This window comes from Oryzias melastigma, linkage group LG16 (assembly GCF_002922805.2).
Source record: "Oryzias melastigma strain HK-1 linkage group LG16, ASM292280v2, whole genome shotgun sequence".
In the NCBI taxonomy this organism is placed as follows: Eukaryota; Metazoa; Chordata; class Actinopteri; order Beloniformes; family Adrianichthyidae; genus Oryzias; species Oryzias melastigma.
Window position 1 is genome coordinate 28,465,311 of NC_050527.1, and position 13,769 is coordinate 28,479,079.

The 13,769-nt window shown below is 40.2% G+C and overlaps 1 protein-coding gene across 2 annotated transcripts; it reads right to left on the reverse strand.

Annotated features, from left to right (window-relative positions):
• Positions 1-903: 903 nt before the first annotated feature.
• Positions 904-10,859, reverse strand: tbx20 (T-box transcription factor 20). 2 transcript variants are annotated; one of them, XM_024258642.2, is made up of 8 exons: positions 10,592-10,859; positions 10,002-10,239; positions 9,190-9,354; positions 8,303-8,411; positions 7,068-7,226; positions 5,858-5,934; positions 4,147-4,262; positions 904-2,225 (listed from the first exon to the last, which is right to left on the reverse strand). In XM_024258642.2, exons 1-8 carry the CDS (start codon positions 10,716-10,718, stop codon positions 1,897-1,899), a joined length of 1,320 nt encoding a protein of 439 aa, XP_024114410.1. In that variant the 5' UTR covers positions 10,719-10,859; the 3' UTR covers positions 904-1,896. The 2 variants fall into 2 exon arrangements, with proteins under 2 accessions (XP_024114410.1, XP_024114411.1); XM_024258643.2 differs by having other exon boundaries at positions 4,147-4,259; positions 10,592-10,858.
• Between the last annotated feature and the right edge of the window lie 2,910 nt (positions 10,860-13,769).

Below are 13,769 nucleotides of genomic sequence, written 5' to 3' on the forward strand. Positions count from 1 at the left end.
CCAATTTTATTTATAGAATTCTTCTTTTCTAAATCAATGTTTGAACGTCTGTTCTTTTGTGTTTCGATTGTATTTTTGGATCTTTGTTCCGTCTCTGTAGAATCAGAGACTCATTTCTTCGAGGTGAACTCACCTCTGAGACTGAAGCAGCTGCTTCTTGACCGCAGTGACCCCGGCGACCTGCAGCTGGACCCCTGAAGACCCGTCTGTTCAGAAGCTTTTCTTTTAGCAGGATGACGTCATAAAAATGCAGAAACAGAATTCAGGATTGACCTGATGATGGAGTTAACTCCTCCCACAACCGCCATCAAACTTCATTCCATCACCTTCTCTTCCACACGCCGTTTTTACATCCGTCTTCGTCCCGTCACTGATGGATCTTCAGGTTCTTTCCTGTAACTGAGCCGAGGCGGTTCCACACTTCAGAACCAAAACTCGCCTCAGGAGTCCATGATGATGAAGGCTGAACTTCCAGCACAGGAACCGGTCCTTCCCTCTGAGCAGGAAGGAGGCGGAGCCTCAAGGATGCTCAGAAATAGATCTAAAGTCTGTAAAGTTCTTGACAAGAACCATAAGTTTGGTTTAAACCCCAAAGTTCAGAACCTGAAGATTTCTCAGCTCCATCACCATTCTCAGCCCTTTAAGGAGTTTCTTCTGTGGTTGGAGGTTCTGAAGGTTTTACTAAAACTCCTCACAGACGAGGACTCGGACCTCAGACTTGGAAAAGGAGACTTGTCCTCAGATTGATGGAAACCAGCGTGATCTGAGACCGTCCACAAGGGGGAACTGTGGAGCGCCAAAACACAACCTGAACATTCAAACAAACCTTTATTTAAAACAGTTTTGATGGGATTTAGCAACAAAATTAAGTTTTGATTAATGTCAAATGAAAAAGTCAGAGAGTTTGGTGGTGATATTTTTATATATATTTCTCACGGTTTACAAATAACGTCTTAAATGTAGTATTACAGTGCAACGATTCCAGAGAGCAAAATAAATATATTGCACTTAAAATCCTCAAAGCACAACGTGTGTGTTTGAACATGAGAAAGGAAGAGCCGGCTCGGACGGAGGTTCTCTTCAGTCCAGACAAACGAGAAATGATGCAGAACATCTGAAGGTTTGATTCCACATTCAAAGGTTCTCCTTCTGGAAGCAGCTTTTCTGTGAAATGTGGACCGGATCAGAACCGAGCTGGAAGCTGAGCAGAGTCTTTATGGTTTCTGTCCATTCTCAGTTCTTATATTTCCATATTTCAAATGTTTTATGATCTGAGTGAATCAACCAAATCAGACTTTCCTGCTTTGGATTTATCTAATTTTCCTGGACGTCTCCCTTCCGGTGTGCGAGCGCTGAACAAGGCGGCATCGAACCCTCGCGGTCGTCCTGTTGGCACAGCCTCCTGCTGCCAGTTCTTTGGATCATCCTCATCGCGGCAGAATCCCTTCCAGAGCAGACGGCTGGAGCTGCGCAGCTGCAGTCGCGGCTGCAGACCTGCGCTTCTCCTTCTTAAATACATCAGAGTTTCATCTGCTTTTATTTTGAAATCACGGCTTTGTGGACTGAGACTGGTGAGCGGCTCTTCAAAGTAAAAGTCCTTCCTGTTGAGGTAACGGTGTGTCTGCGTCTACTGCAGTCGGCATGCGTCCTATGATTACTTCAGTCTACAGTGAGCGTACGCGGGGATCAAACCTCGCCGTTTCCTGTACATGTGAACGCTTCCCACGCTGAGCTGTACACGCGGCGGGAGCTCCGCCTCCTGTGATGACGGGACCTTCTTTACATGCTTGGCGCTCGGTTTCACAGTTCGTACCGAGGTGGAGTCCTTCACGTCTCCTCAGCCGCAGAGAAACTATTTACAGAGAAGGGAGCGGTGGGCGGGGCCTCTCCTCACAGTCATACGAACGGGGTCATGACCGTGGAGGAGTGGCGCAGTCCCTGGATGGCGGCGTAGGGGCCCTGCTGGAAGTAGTGGTGGTAGCGCGGCATGTGGAAGGCGGGGAAGGACGGCCCGCTGCCCTGCATGGTCCCGGCCAGGGCGCCGGGCGCCAGCGGCATGCCCAGCCGGCCGTAGGGGGGCAGCGACCCCTGGATGGGGTGGGGGAGGGGGGCGGTGGCGCTGCCCATGGCGGACAGGGACTGGGGGTGCTGGAAGCCCGAGAAGCCGGAGGTGGTGGTGACCCAGGAGCTCAGCGAGAGGTTATCCGAGGCGGTGAAGGCGGAGCCTGTGGGCAGACGGCGGTTAGAGGCGACAGAGAGACCGTGACCCACAATGACCTCACCAGGACAAAAATGTTGTTGAGGAAACAGGAAGTAAAGGATTTCATTACAGAATCAACCAAACCGTCATAAAATCCTTTCAAAATAAAACAAATCAACTATATCGATGTTAAGAAAATAACATTTGGATGGAGGCGTGGCATTCTGGATCGGTTTCTATGGTAACAGAGAGAATCCGGTTGGAAACACTGAAGGTGACGGAGCTTTTACCACAGCGGCTCCATCTCTCTGGAACGGCCTTAAAAACATTTCTTTTTTAAGCTTTTTCCTAATTCTGTTTTATATTCTGTGTTTTACTGTGAAGAACTTAGTGATTTTTATCTTGAAACGTGATATAAATAAAGTTTATTATTATTAAGTGAAGGTCCCACTCTGATCATCTTCTGATCTATTTTCAAAGAGTTCACAGTGATTTTTAAATTAGGATTCAGACGTTTTTAGTCATAAACGTTTTTATAGAACAAAGTTATGAAATTACTCATTTTTCACCTTTAATTAATACTTAATTAATAATTCAAATTAGAATTTGAACATGCATTTTTCATTATTAAAATTAAAAATTCCAATTCAATCTTGTGTTTTTCAAAATAAAATTTTCAATAAAAGCAAAATTAATTGCATTTTAAATTTTCATGTGTTTTTTGGTACATTAATTCTAAATGCATTTTGACATTAATAATTCATAGATAAGAATGTATTTTAAATTAGTCTAAACTTAATAATAAAAATGACATTTCAATGCATTGATTTATCATTTTAAAGTATCTGTTCTTTTATTTTCTCATGTTTGTTTTTGTGTCAGAATTTCAAATGAAAAAGCAAAACTGTGCAGTGAAGAGTTTTTCTGCCTTAAACATCTGTAACTGTATTTATCCCAGGACGTTTTAGAACAAACATCCTGGGATAAACGCTGAAATGTCTGTTGTGTTTTTGTGAACTAAAGCAGGAAACCTACAGTTAATTAACCTGAATTGTTATTGGTTGCATTTTATTTTTAAATAAAGTTTTCTTCAACATATTCTGAAAAACGGCTGAACTTTAAATAAAATATTAACTGGTTTTCCATGAATACCTGTTTGTACACATATTTAATTGACACTTGATGATCTTGAGGAAACAAGGAGACTTGAGCTGATCTGTTCACTGGTGGAAGTTTGGATAAAGATGAATCCATTTCAGGTCAGAGAATTGGATCAAAATGATCTGAACTGAACTGTTGCTGTAAAATCACTTTGTGATTCAAATTATTGTAATAACTCAATAATTTTACTGATTGTTCTTCTTCCAACTCTTGAACATCGACTCGTATTCAGTCTTCAAATCCAGACTCACCTGTAATCTGATGTCAGTTTATTTAATGTTTTTAGTATTTTCTTAAAGTAATGTTATTGTGTTTTACTTTGTAGAGTGTCCTTGAGAGTTTTGGAAGGCGCTTTCAAATAAAATGCATTATTATTATTATTATTGTTTTATCCTGATTGTTCCTGCGTCTCCTGGAACTCCTTCCACGTTTCTCAAAGGTTTCGACTTTTTCCAGACCAAAGATGAAAGTAATTCATCTTACCTGGATAATAAAGGTTAAATAAAATAAATCTATGAACTGTGATATGAATCAAATCGTTAAAGTAAACAGTTATCCCCAGTTTACAATCAATAATCATTGAGGGAGTCAAACTTTAGTTTACAAAGTGGTGTTTGGCGGGTTTACTCAGCTGATGACAGAAACTGTCCTCCTGTTTGGTTTGAACAGGAAGAGACGGATCAAAGGAGGAAATAGAACTTTTGACGTGGAAGTGACAGTTCACGAGGACCGATCCGGACAGGTACGAGGATCTCAGCGATGACCGTTGAGAGAGCGGCTCTCACCTCTGCTGTGGGCGGAGTGTCCGTCCTCGCTGAGGTTCTCCTCGTCGCCGCCGTAGGTCCGGATGGGCGAGCGCGCGTACGAGTGCTTGTGGATCAGATTCTCAACACTTTCCCTGCAGCAGAAGCCAAAGACAGAGCCCAACGTAAATCTCTTTGCTTCCCGTCATTCCCGACACAAACGGTCTCCGCGGATTTCCTCAGAGAGACAGAGAGCACTCCTTTCATCTGTTTCAGCGGTTCTTTAAATTCCACTGATGATGCGGCTGAGCTGCAGTCAGACCGACCGGACGGCGTGGAACACCTGTGCTCGCTCCGGCGTACGTCACCGCCGCCTTCAAAGCGCATTAGCTCCTTTGAGGCTTGTCAGACAGCACTTTGCAAACACAGTGACACAAATTGTAAGGGGGGGGTCGTGTGTGCGTGAGTGGACAGGCGGGTGGTCTGCATCACCAGAGCCATGCGTCCACATTAGCAGCCCCCCCCAGCAGCCCCCGGCCCTCCAATTAGGTTAGGATAGTGCAATATCTGTCAGCAGAGGAGTACAAATGTGTGTGTTTTTATCAGCGTCGGGCCCCCCCGGGCGGCACAGAGAACCCCCACAATGCACGGCGGTGGGGGGGCAGGGGGAGGAGCATGCTGGCTTCAATCAGTCACTGCGGCCGATTGAATTAGAGTGTGTTTTAGTGCAGTGGCCGACTCCAGACTAATGTGATTTCTGCAGCTCTCTGAGATCGATTGATCAGGTCTAATTCACAGCCCTCAAAGAGAAGGACTGGGGGGGGCTGTGCTGCAGCGGTCGGCCTGGGGATTTCATGTGGAGGGAAAAGGTGGACGGTCTGAGCTGCCTTTTGGTGAAACCAGAGATTTGACCACAAACGCGTCGCGTCTGGATTCCTTCACTACTTTGTTCACTATCTGGCGTCAGAATCTGCGATTCTAAAATCCTGAGTCCTGAAATTTCCCAGAAGTCTCTGCAAAAAACTAGCATGTGTTGATGTTCACTAGATTGTGAATATTAACCACAATGCATTGCATTTGAACCATTTGTCATTTGAAAGAAAATGTATTTTTAATAAATCATTTAAGCTTTCATTGTCAGAACACAAAAATGATTCATAAATAATCTTCATAAAATGTTCAAATTCATCCGGTTTTTACTTTGAGAAAATTGGACTATTTATGGTTTAAAAAAAGAAAAAATTAGTGAGCTTTTGTCTGCATTACATTTAAATCCAGAGAACGAGATAATCCAGAACTAAGGATTAAAGACAGGATTCAAAAAATAAAATATGATCAAAAAAACATTTTAAATAAAGAAATAGGCTAACAAAACAAATACTCTGGTATAAAGGATTATTAAAATAAAATAAAGAAGAGAATAAAAAAAAAATGAGGGGAAAAAACAAACAGACAAAAATAGAAAACAAATGAAAGAAAAAAAGTGTAATACTTTATAAAAAGATTACAAGCTTTACTAACATATTAACACACATTAATGTGTTTATAGGGTGTTAGTAAGACATTTATTGGCACAATAAGCTGAATAAAGTTTATTAACATACTTAGATTCATTAATATCTGTCTACAAAGGCCGTATTAATAAATTCTTACAAACTTAATAAATATATTAACTATCTTCGTCAATATTAGAGTTTTTTACAGCATCTCATCTGAATGTCCCCCCCCCATGTGGACCCAGAATCCCCTGTACCTCTCCATGTCGGTCAGCCGAGACGAGTCCCGGAAACCTTTGGCGAAAGGGTTGCTGTCGATCTTCAGCTTGGTGATCTGAAAGACGGCGCAGCGGTTTGAGCGTTAGCAAACGTCACGCCACAAAGTGGAAAAGAGTCGGTCAGGAGACGAGGCTTCGGCTCTGAAACCTGAATCACAACCTCTAAATCCTGATCCAGAACTATGAACCATGAAGAGACGAATAATCGTCTGAAAATCCTGGAAAAACTTCCCAACACATATGTCAGAGTCAAGGCCCGGGGGCCGGATCCGGCCCTCCGGACAATTCTATCCGGTCCTCCAGGTCATTTTTTATTTTTTTACTATGATTAATGGCCTGATGTTATCTTATTTCTAACTTGTATAATTTTGACAAAAAGATTTTTACGTAGAGTAAAATATTCAAAGTTATTTAAAGTTTAAGTTGATTTATTCTGGAATAATATTCCTGCCTTTTAATTATTCATAATTTTGTTATAAAATTATGATTTTCAGTCTTAAAAATTTCGTTTTAGAGTGTTCAATACATTTTTATCTTGTTCGGCCCGCGACCGACAGTGTGCTTTGGTGCGATTGAGTCTGACAGGATTCAATCTACCAACCGCACATCTAGTTAGTGAGTTGGAGCCAGCAGGGGGCGCTGCACGGATATGCAGTTAAACCAAAACTCCATGATCAAAAGTTCAGATCATTCATTTAGTGGAAAATGTCTTAAACTGAATGAAAGAAAATAAAGTCATTAAGAGACACTTTTGGTTCTGGTGAACTGGATCAGAGTCTGCACTGTAAAAAGGGTAAAAAGTAACAGAAGTTCTGTACTTTTTAACAGATAAAATGACAAATTTTCATCAAATTACATGTTTAAGATGGTAGTTTACTCAATTTAAACATTTAATTTGATAAAAAATAATATTTTTAAATGTAAAAAATTACAGGACTTTTGCTAATTGATCCAATGTTTCCTTTTTTACCGTCTGTTCATTCAGATTTTTGTCTTCTGGTTATTTTAACATACACTAAGGATTCTTACGGCTCAATGATTGTGTTTTCGAGACCACTTGGTTCTGATCCGGCGCTCTGTAATACGAATTAAATGAACATTTAGGGGGTATTAATATTTCAAGCTGTGTGATTCTGAGCTCTTTAAACTGGCAGAAGTTCTGTGGACCTGCAGCAGAACCTGGACTCACCAGCTGGTTCTGGTACGCTGTGACGGCGGTGAAGACCGTCTCCACGAAGACAAAGGTGCGAAACTCCTCGGACTTGAGATTGAGCAGCGAGGCGGTGTGGTCCTTCTTCTTGATGATGTGGACCCGCGGCTGGTACTTATGCATGGAGTTGAGGATGATCTGCAGACGAGGATCAGAACCGCGTTAAAGCCACGCTCTGCTGGAAACGGTCGTCTTCCAGAACCGCAGCCTCCATGAATGGAGCACAGTTTGTGTTTACAGCTGGATCCCACACGGTGCTGGCCGCTGATCCACAGCAGCTGACAAAGTCCTTCATCGACCCGTCTACAGTTTGTTTGACTTACGCTCTTCCTCCTGCAGCCAGCAGCTCTACAAACCAAACATACCAACGTTTTTCACAAGAGACGTTTTTAGTTTGGGTTCATAAGATGTGTGGATTCACGGTTCTGCTGGTTCTGTCAGCATCAGGATTTACTTAAAAAATTATGATTTATTTAACCAAAATGTGGCTTCAAACTATCAGCAGAGAATATCTGACAGCTAACCAAAGATAAATATATCAATAAAAAATGTTTTTAAAGCTCAAACCAAGAGATTCTGATTAAAACGAAAAAATAATGAGATTTTTCTGCAGGTTTGTTTGCTTTTGTTCATTTATGTGAATCCATAAAAAACAATGTTGCTTTATGCCGTCTTTATCTTGCATTAGCAACAGATAAATATGACTGTTATTTTTACAGAAACACAAACATTATTTTATTTTTAAAAGAGTTTCTGTTAGGATGAATTTCCATTGTTTTATGTCTAATTTTGATATTTTTACTCTCAAATGCGAAGGTTTTTCATTTGGATTTATAGTATTTTTCAAAAAGATAAACATTAAAATGTGTTACTTAGTTAAGAAAATACCAATTAGAAAAATAAAATATTAAATAAAATGCTAATTCGTTTCGTTAAAATGTGAAAAAAAACTAAAGAATATGTTTTCTAAACGCAGAAATTTTTCTTGATGATTTTTCTAACATTTTAATTTCCCGCCACACAAAAAACAAAACAAAATCTAAACTATCTGAACAAAAAGCGCAAACGTAATTTCGTCATTTGATGCTAATGTTTAAGCTAGTTTCAGGCCTGAAGGCCTCGCGACAAGTAGACCGGAAGCCCGCCGCCGCCGCCGTTTTATTTGGATCTGGTTCGTTCCGGGTTCTGGAGCGGGAGGAGCGCGAGGTTCTCACGTGTCCGTGCTGGTCCAGCTCGTTGTTGGTCAGCTTGACTTTCTCGAACGAGACCATCTGCTTCATCAGCTGCTCCCCGGTGAACGGCGAGTCGGGATGCACGTACAACCTGCCAGACAGAAGGCGACACCGCTGATTGGCCGACAGCCGCTGGACTCAGACCAACCAGCGGTCAGCATTCGACCGCACGAGGCTGGCAAAAACTTGGATCACTTAGCAACAGTTTCAAAGTAAAATCACATCATAGAAACGGAATTTGTTCAATACGCTTTTTTTTAATGTTAGCAAATAAAAAATATCATGGTTGTGGTTTGATTTTTCCCCCCCAAAACTTTTCATATTTTTTTACAGACTAAACCAACAGAGTTTTTTCTATTTCTCCGCAGTTTCATTTCTTCCTTCGTTAAAAAAAAAAACTTTATTCAATGCAAACAAATTTACAGAACAATTTGTGACGTCATCGACACCAAGAAATAATTGATCGGTGGATGAAAGTGGTTTAAATAAATATTACAATTCAATTCAATTCAATTCAATTCAATTTTATTTATATAGCCCAATATCACAAATTCAATTTGCCTCATTGGGCTTCATGCCTGTAGTTTTTACAGATGCACAGATGGAGTTATAAAATATGCACAATAGGTAAAAATAACATTAAAATGTAAAAGTCATAAATGTTCAAGTACATATTTTTAAATAAATAAGCTTGTTTTGAATAGAAAAGGTAAAATATTTCTGGAGCTTCTTTATTAAAAATTAATGCAAAAACAAAGATCGTTTCTTGAAGGGAATCTTTAAGTCGCAACTTTCTAATTTTACTCTTAAATTTAACAAACATGTTCTTTGATCCAGCTCTCATTTCACATAAAGACTGATTTGTTTACCTGGCGGGAAGAGGCGGGTCGGCTTTCCCGGCGACCAGCCACGAGGAGCGGTGATAGGCGTACCGGTACCGCTTGTTGTCCACCGGGACGATATCCATCAAGACGATATACTTGGATTCCTGATCCACCCCGGAGAAGGAGACTCGGATGGTTGGAAACATCCTCCTGACGACGAAAGTCACTGTTATTATTCTTATTATTATTATTAAGTTGTATTTCCAGAATACACATGATAATCGATTGCAATAAAAAATAAATAATATATAAACTTTAAAATGAAAAATATCAGTAAAAGCTCTTTTAGATATTCGTTTATTAATTTGTCTTCTTTTTTCTTTTTAAGCTTTAGTGCAGAAATTAAAAGTGTGTCATTTTCTGCTCCATGAAGATGTGTGGATTTATAGATGTTAGTGATCTTTATGAAAGGAGCAAATAAACAAACAAACTGAAATAACTTAAATTAAAAATTCGTTTATAACCTTAATTAACCTACAAAGCAAATGTAGATTTTTAGAATAATTCTGAGATGTAAACATTTATTAATTTCTCAAAATAAACATTGATTCCAATTTTGCAGAACTTTTATATTTTATAGCACATTGTATGTTTTAAAAAAAAACTTTATATATTTTATACCAAACAAATGAACAATAAAACATTTCTGCAATAATGTTTCTATTTTAAATCAAATAATTCAAAGTGAGATTTCTGTGTTTTGCGTTCAATAATATCCCCCGTTGTGTCCTCTATGTCAGAGCCGCCGCTGACCGACTGACTGACTGAGGGCGGCCCGTTTTCCCGCCGCTCCGTACCGTCCCGACTTGGTGATGATCATCTCCGTCCCCAGCTCGTGGAACTTGTCCCACAGCTCCTTGGTCTCCAGGCTGCAGGAGATCTTGGCCATCTCCTCGCTGGGGACGCCGGGGTTGGTGGGGATGAGCGGCTCCGTGCACACCGCGGGCGCGCTCCCGCTGAAGTCCCCGTGCGCGTCCAGGGCGGACAGGTCTGCCAGAGGCTGCGGGTTGCACGAGGACTTCTCCACGAACTGCTCTGTGGACGCGGGAAATCAGGGAAATGACTTTAAATCCGACAAAAATATCCAACATTTTTATTTTATTTTATTTTTTAAACTTTTCCATAATTATGAGAAAAAAACAGAATATTTATTTCCACATTTATCTTACAATAAATGTGTGATTTTTGACCTTTTAAACATATCTGAAAGAAAAGAAATAAACGAAGAAAGAAAAAATAGATTTTTTTAATTCTTTAAAATAATAATAAATGTAAAACTATTTTTACCTTCTCGATCATAATTCTCATATTCCTGTAAACCAAACCTGCGTTATCTCTAGATACCGGTCTGAAATGACCCCGAGGTCGTGCGTCCCCCCGGTCTCACCGAGAGGTCTGATGGTGTTCTCCTCCGCCTCCTTCTCCTTGGCTTTCCCGCTGGACATCAGCGCGGCGATGGAGAAGGCGTTCGCCCGCGAGGACAGCTGCGGTTTGGGGGACGCCGTGAACTCCATGTCGGTGAGCGGAGAACAGAATCCTCCAGAATGTGAGACTTTCTGCTCCCTCCCGCGAGGACGGCTCAGCCGGTGCAACTGTGCGGATTTCGGGCCCCGCGCGCGCAGACTCGGTGCGTCACGGCTGGACTGGCGCTCGCGCTGGACTCATGGCGCGCGGGTCTGACTCCGGAGTCCTGATGAGGGTGGGGGGGAGCAGCGCTCCCGCTTTAATTCCAGCCCCCCCTCCAATCACGGCCCCGGACTCCACGTCACGCTCCCGCCGTCCCGCAGAGGCCCTGAGCGCGCGCGCGCGGGCGAGCGGCCGCGGAGGAAACCCGGGAGGAGGTTCAGGATTTCTAACCGGCGAGGAACCAAAAACACCAAAGAGTTTCTGTGTTTGACCGGAAATCCACTTTCTTCTATTCTAACGGCACCTAAACACTTCTGGGTTCAAGAAATTATATTTTAATTTGTATTTAAAAGAAAAATCTATTTATTTTTAATTTAATGTCGTTCAAGAAGAAAAAACAATGTTTTGATATAATTTGATATAATTTAATTTTTTTTCATTTCTGTTAAAAACGCTGCTTTAATTTCACATAAGAACACAAATAGCGCCACCTGCAGATGATTGAAAGAACACATTTTAGAATAGAATAGAATAGAATAGAATAGAATAGAATAGAATAGAATAGAATATAATAGAATAGAATAGAATAAAATAGAATAGAATTGAATTGAATTGAATTGAATTGAATTGAATAGAAAATACTTTATTAATCCCTTTGGAAGTCCTCAGGGATTGATCTCTACATTTACCTTTTATTATGTGATATTTTATTGTGCATATTTGCATTTATATTCGCTTTATTCATGCTACATGTATGTCCTCAAAATTTACTTAACTTTTTTTATTGTTTATACATTATAGTTATTTTTTAGTCATTTATTTAAAAAAGAATAAAAAGTATCGGAAAAATGTTTTAATTTTTCTTGGTGAATTTAATGAGGAATCATTTACTTCAACTGATTCACTTCAGAAAAACAATATTTTATGTTTCTTTTAAGCTTATTTTCCATAAATAAATAAAAACATGATGTTTTTATGATCAGCAAGTGAAATAATTTGTATAACTCCAAAAATAGTGAGGAATAAAATGAATGTATAACTTCTGACTCTAAACATGTATTTTTATGTGATGCATTTTTGTTTATATTTCATTTTAATTAATTAATTAATTTCTGTTTGCAGTTCAGTTTTTTTACTCCAGAAATGCTGAGAAACATGATGAAGTTTCTGACAGTTGATCTAATCTAAAATCTTTAAAAATATAAAACCACAAAAATATTTTTGGAAATTATAATTTGATCGCTCTGAATTTGTCAGGAGGTGATCCTTCATCCACCGACACAGAGATCTTATCTAATCTTTCTCCTGAAGTCGGGATTGGAACCAGTAACCCTTGTGACCAGGAGGAAGCAGGTGATGGATGAACACATCTGCTTCTAAAATGAGAACATTCAGATTGTAAAGTTGTTGGAGCTGCGACGATCACAGTAAACCGATCAGTTTTACCTTTTAGTCAGACATGACTGTTTTAGAGATCTAATGATTAAGATCTTTGATTGGTGTAAATTTAAAAACTCACCTTAAGGTTTTATTTCGGTTTTAATGGATGTTATTCAGCACAAATGGAATATTAATCATTAATCAATGAGTTGGGATGTTGGATTTTGGTCCAAAATGAAACATGTAACCAGATTTTCTGTGTTTTTAATGGAAATGCATGATGAATTATGTTGCTGAAAATATAAATAACATGTTTCCTGAACGACTAAACCAGAATAACTGCGATGAGAAGGTGGTTTATCCCATTCAGAGAGTCCAAAGACTGAGGAGGCTCTTCTTCATCTCCTCCATGTGTCAGAGGAGTCCAGAGAGGAAGGAGTTAATCTCCTCAAACACAGCACACCTCCTTTTCCCGGATCCACGCCATGCGGCGGCGTCTGGCGCTCCCACAGCCAATCAGAAGCTGCAGGGATCTCCTGGCTCGGCGCTGTCGAAGTGCTGACTTCATCTTTTCCTAAAGGTGCCTGTTTGTGGGTCTCCGTCGGTGTCCTCAATGTCACTTCCTGTCCTCCCCGGGATCAGGGCCCCCACATAAACACCGAGGCAGAGCTCTGCAGCAGCTAAACCTGTTAGGAGACTCCTGATGCAAATCCTCTGCTGCAGATATTTAATAGGAGACCTGCACTGGAAAATCAGATTACCTTGCAATTGCCAGCGGATAATGTGCTAAAAGCTTTCCCACTTAAGCGCCTCTCCTTACTGAATATTATTCACACTTTGAGGGCCGCGGCGCCTTAAAGCGACAGACGGCGAGGCACAGATGCAGCATGGGAGGATGTTTCCTACAAGAAAAAAGATGTTTGCTTCTTTTGGGTTGAACTCTAACACGAAGAAGCTGCTGCCAAAAAACAAAAATGCATAAATGAAAAGGATATTCGGCATTTATAGATTAGGCGACAACATTATTGGCTAAATTCTGCCTGATTAGCTAAAATCAGTTTAATTAGACTGAGAAAAATTCCCTGTAAAGATTACTTAATAAAGCTTGAAGAAAACTGGGACACAAATGCAGCTTAATGCTTCCGTAAGCTCTTTGTGCTTCTGAGTTTCATTGTGGGCCGCTTAAACAAAGGTTACTGCTTTCTGAAAGTCCTCATTCGAGTTATTATTTAATTTATAAATCACACATTTTACGGCTGGTGATGACCATAAATGAGTCTTCCTTCATTTTAAAGCAGGAGTGACAAACTCAATCGCACAGGGAGCAAAATCTAGAACACACCTTAGATCGAAAACGTAACTTTTTAACACATTTATGAACTAGATATATAGAATTACCTGTGATAATGCTAGAGTGAATGCTGTAAGCTGAATTAATAGATGAAGCTGAAGATGCTGAAATTAACAGCTAAAAACGATGAAGCTGATAGCCTGGTAAAAAATTAGCTACATGAAAAATAAACATAAAAACTACAAGAAAAAAAAAAAAAAAAAAAAAA

Coding starts and splice junctions, on each gene's coding strand:
- tbx20 (XM_024258642.2), bottom strand. CDS start 10,718: ATGGAGTTCACGGCGTCCCCCAAACCGCAGCTGTCCTCGCGGGCGAAC. Junction 10,240..10,591: donor GAACACCATCAGACCTCTCG/GTGAGACCGGGG, acceptor CCGCGTCCACAG/AGCAGTTCGTGGAGAAGTCC. Junction 5,935..7,067: donor CAGCGTACCAGAACCAGCTG/GTGAGTCCAGGT, acceptor GCCGTCTTTCAG/ATCACCAAGCTGAAGATCGA.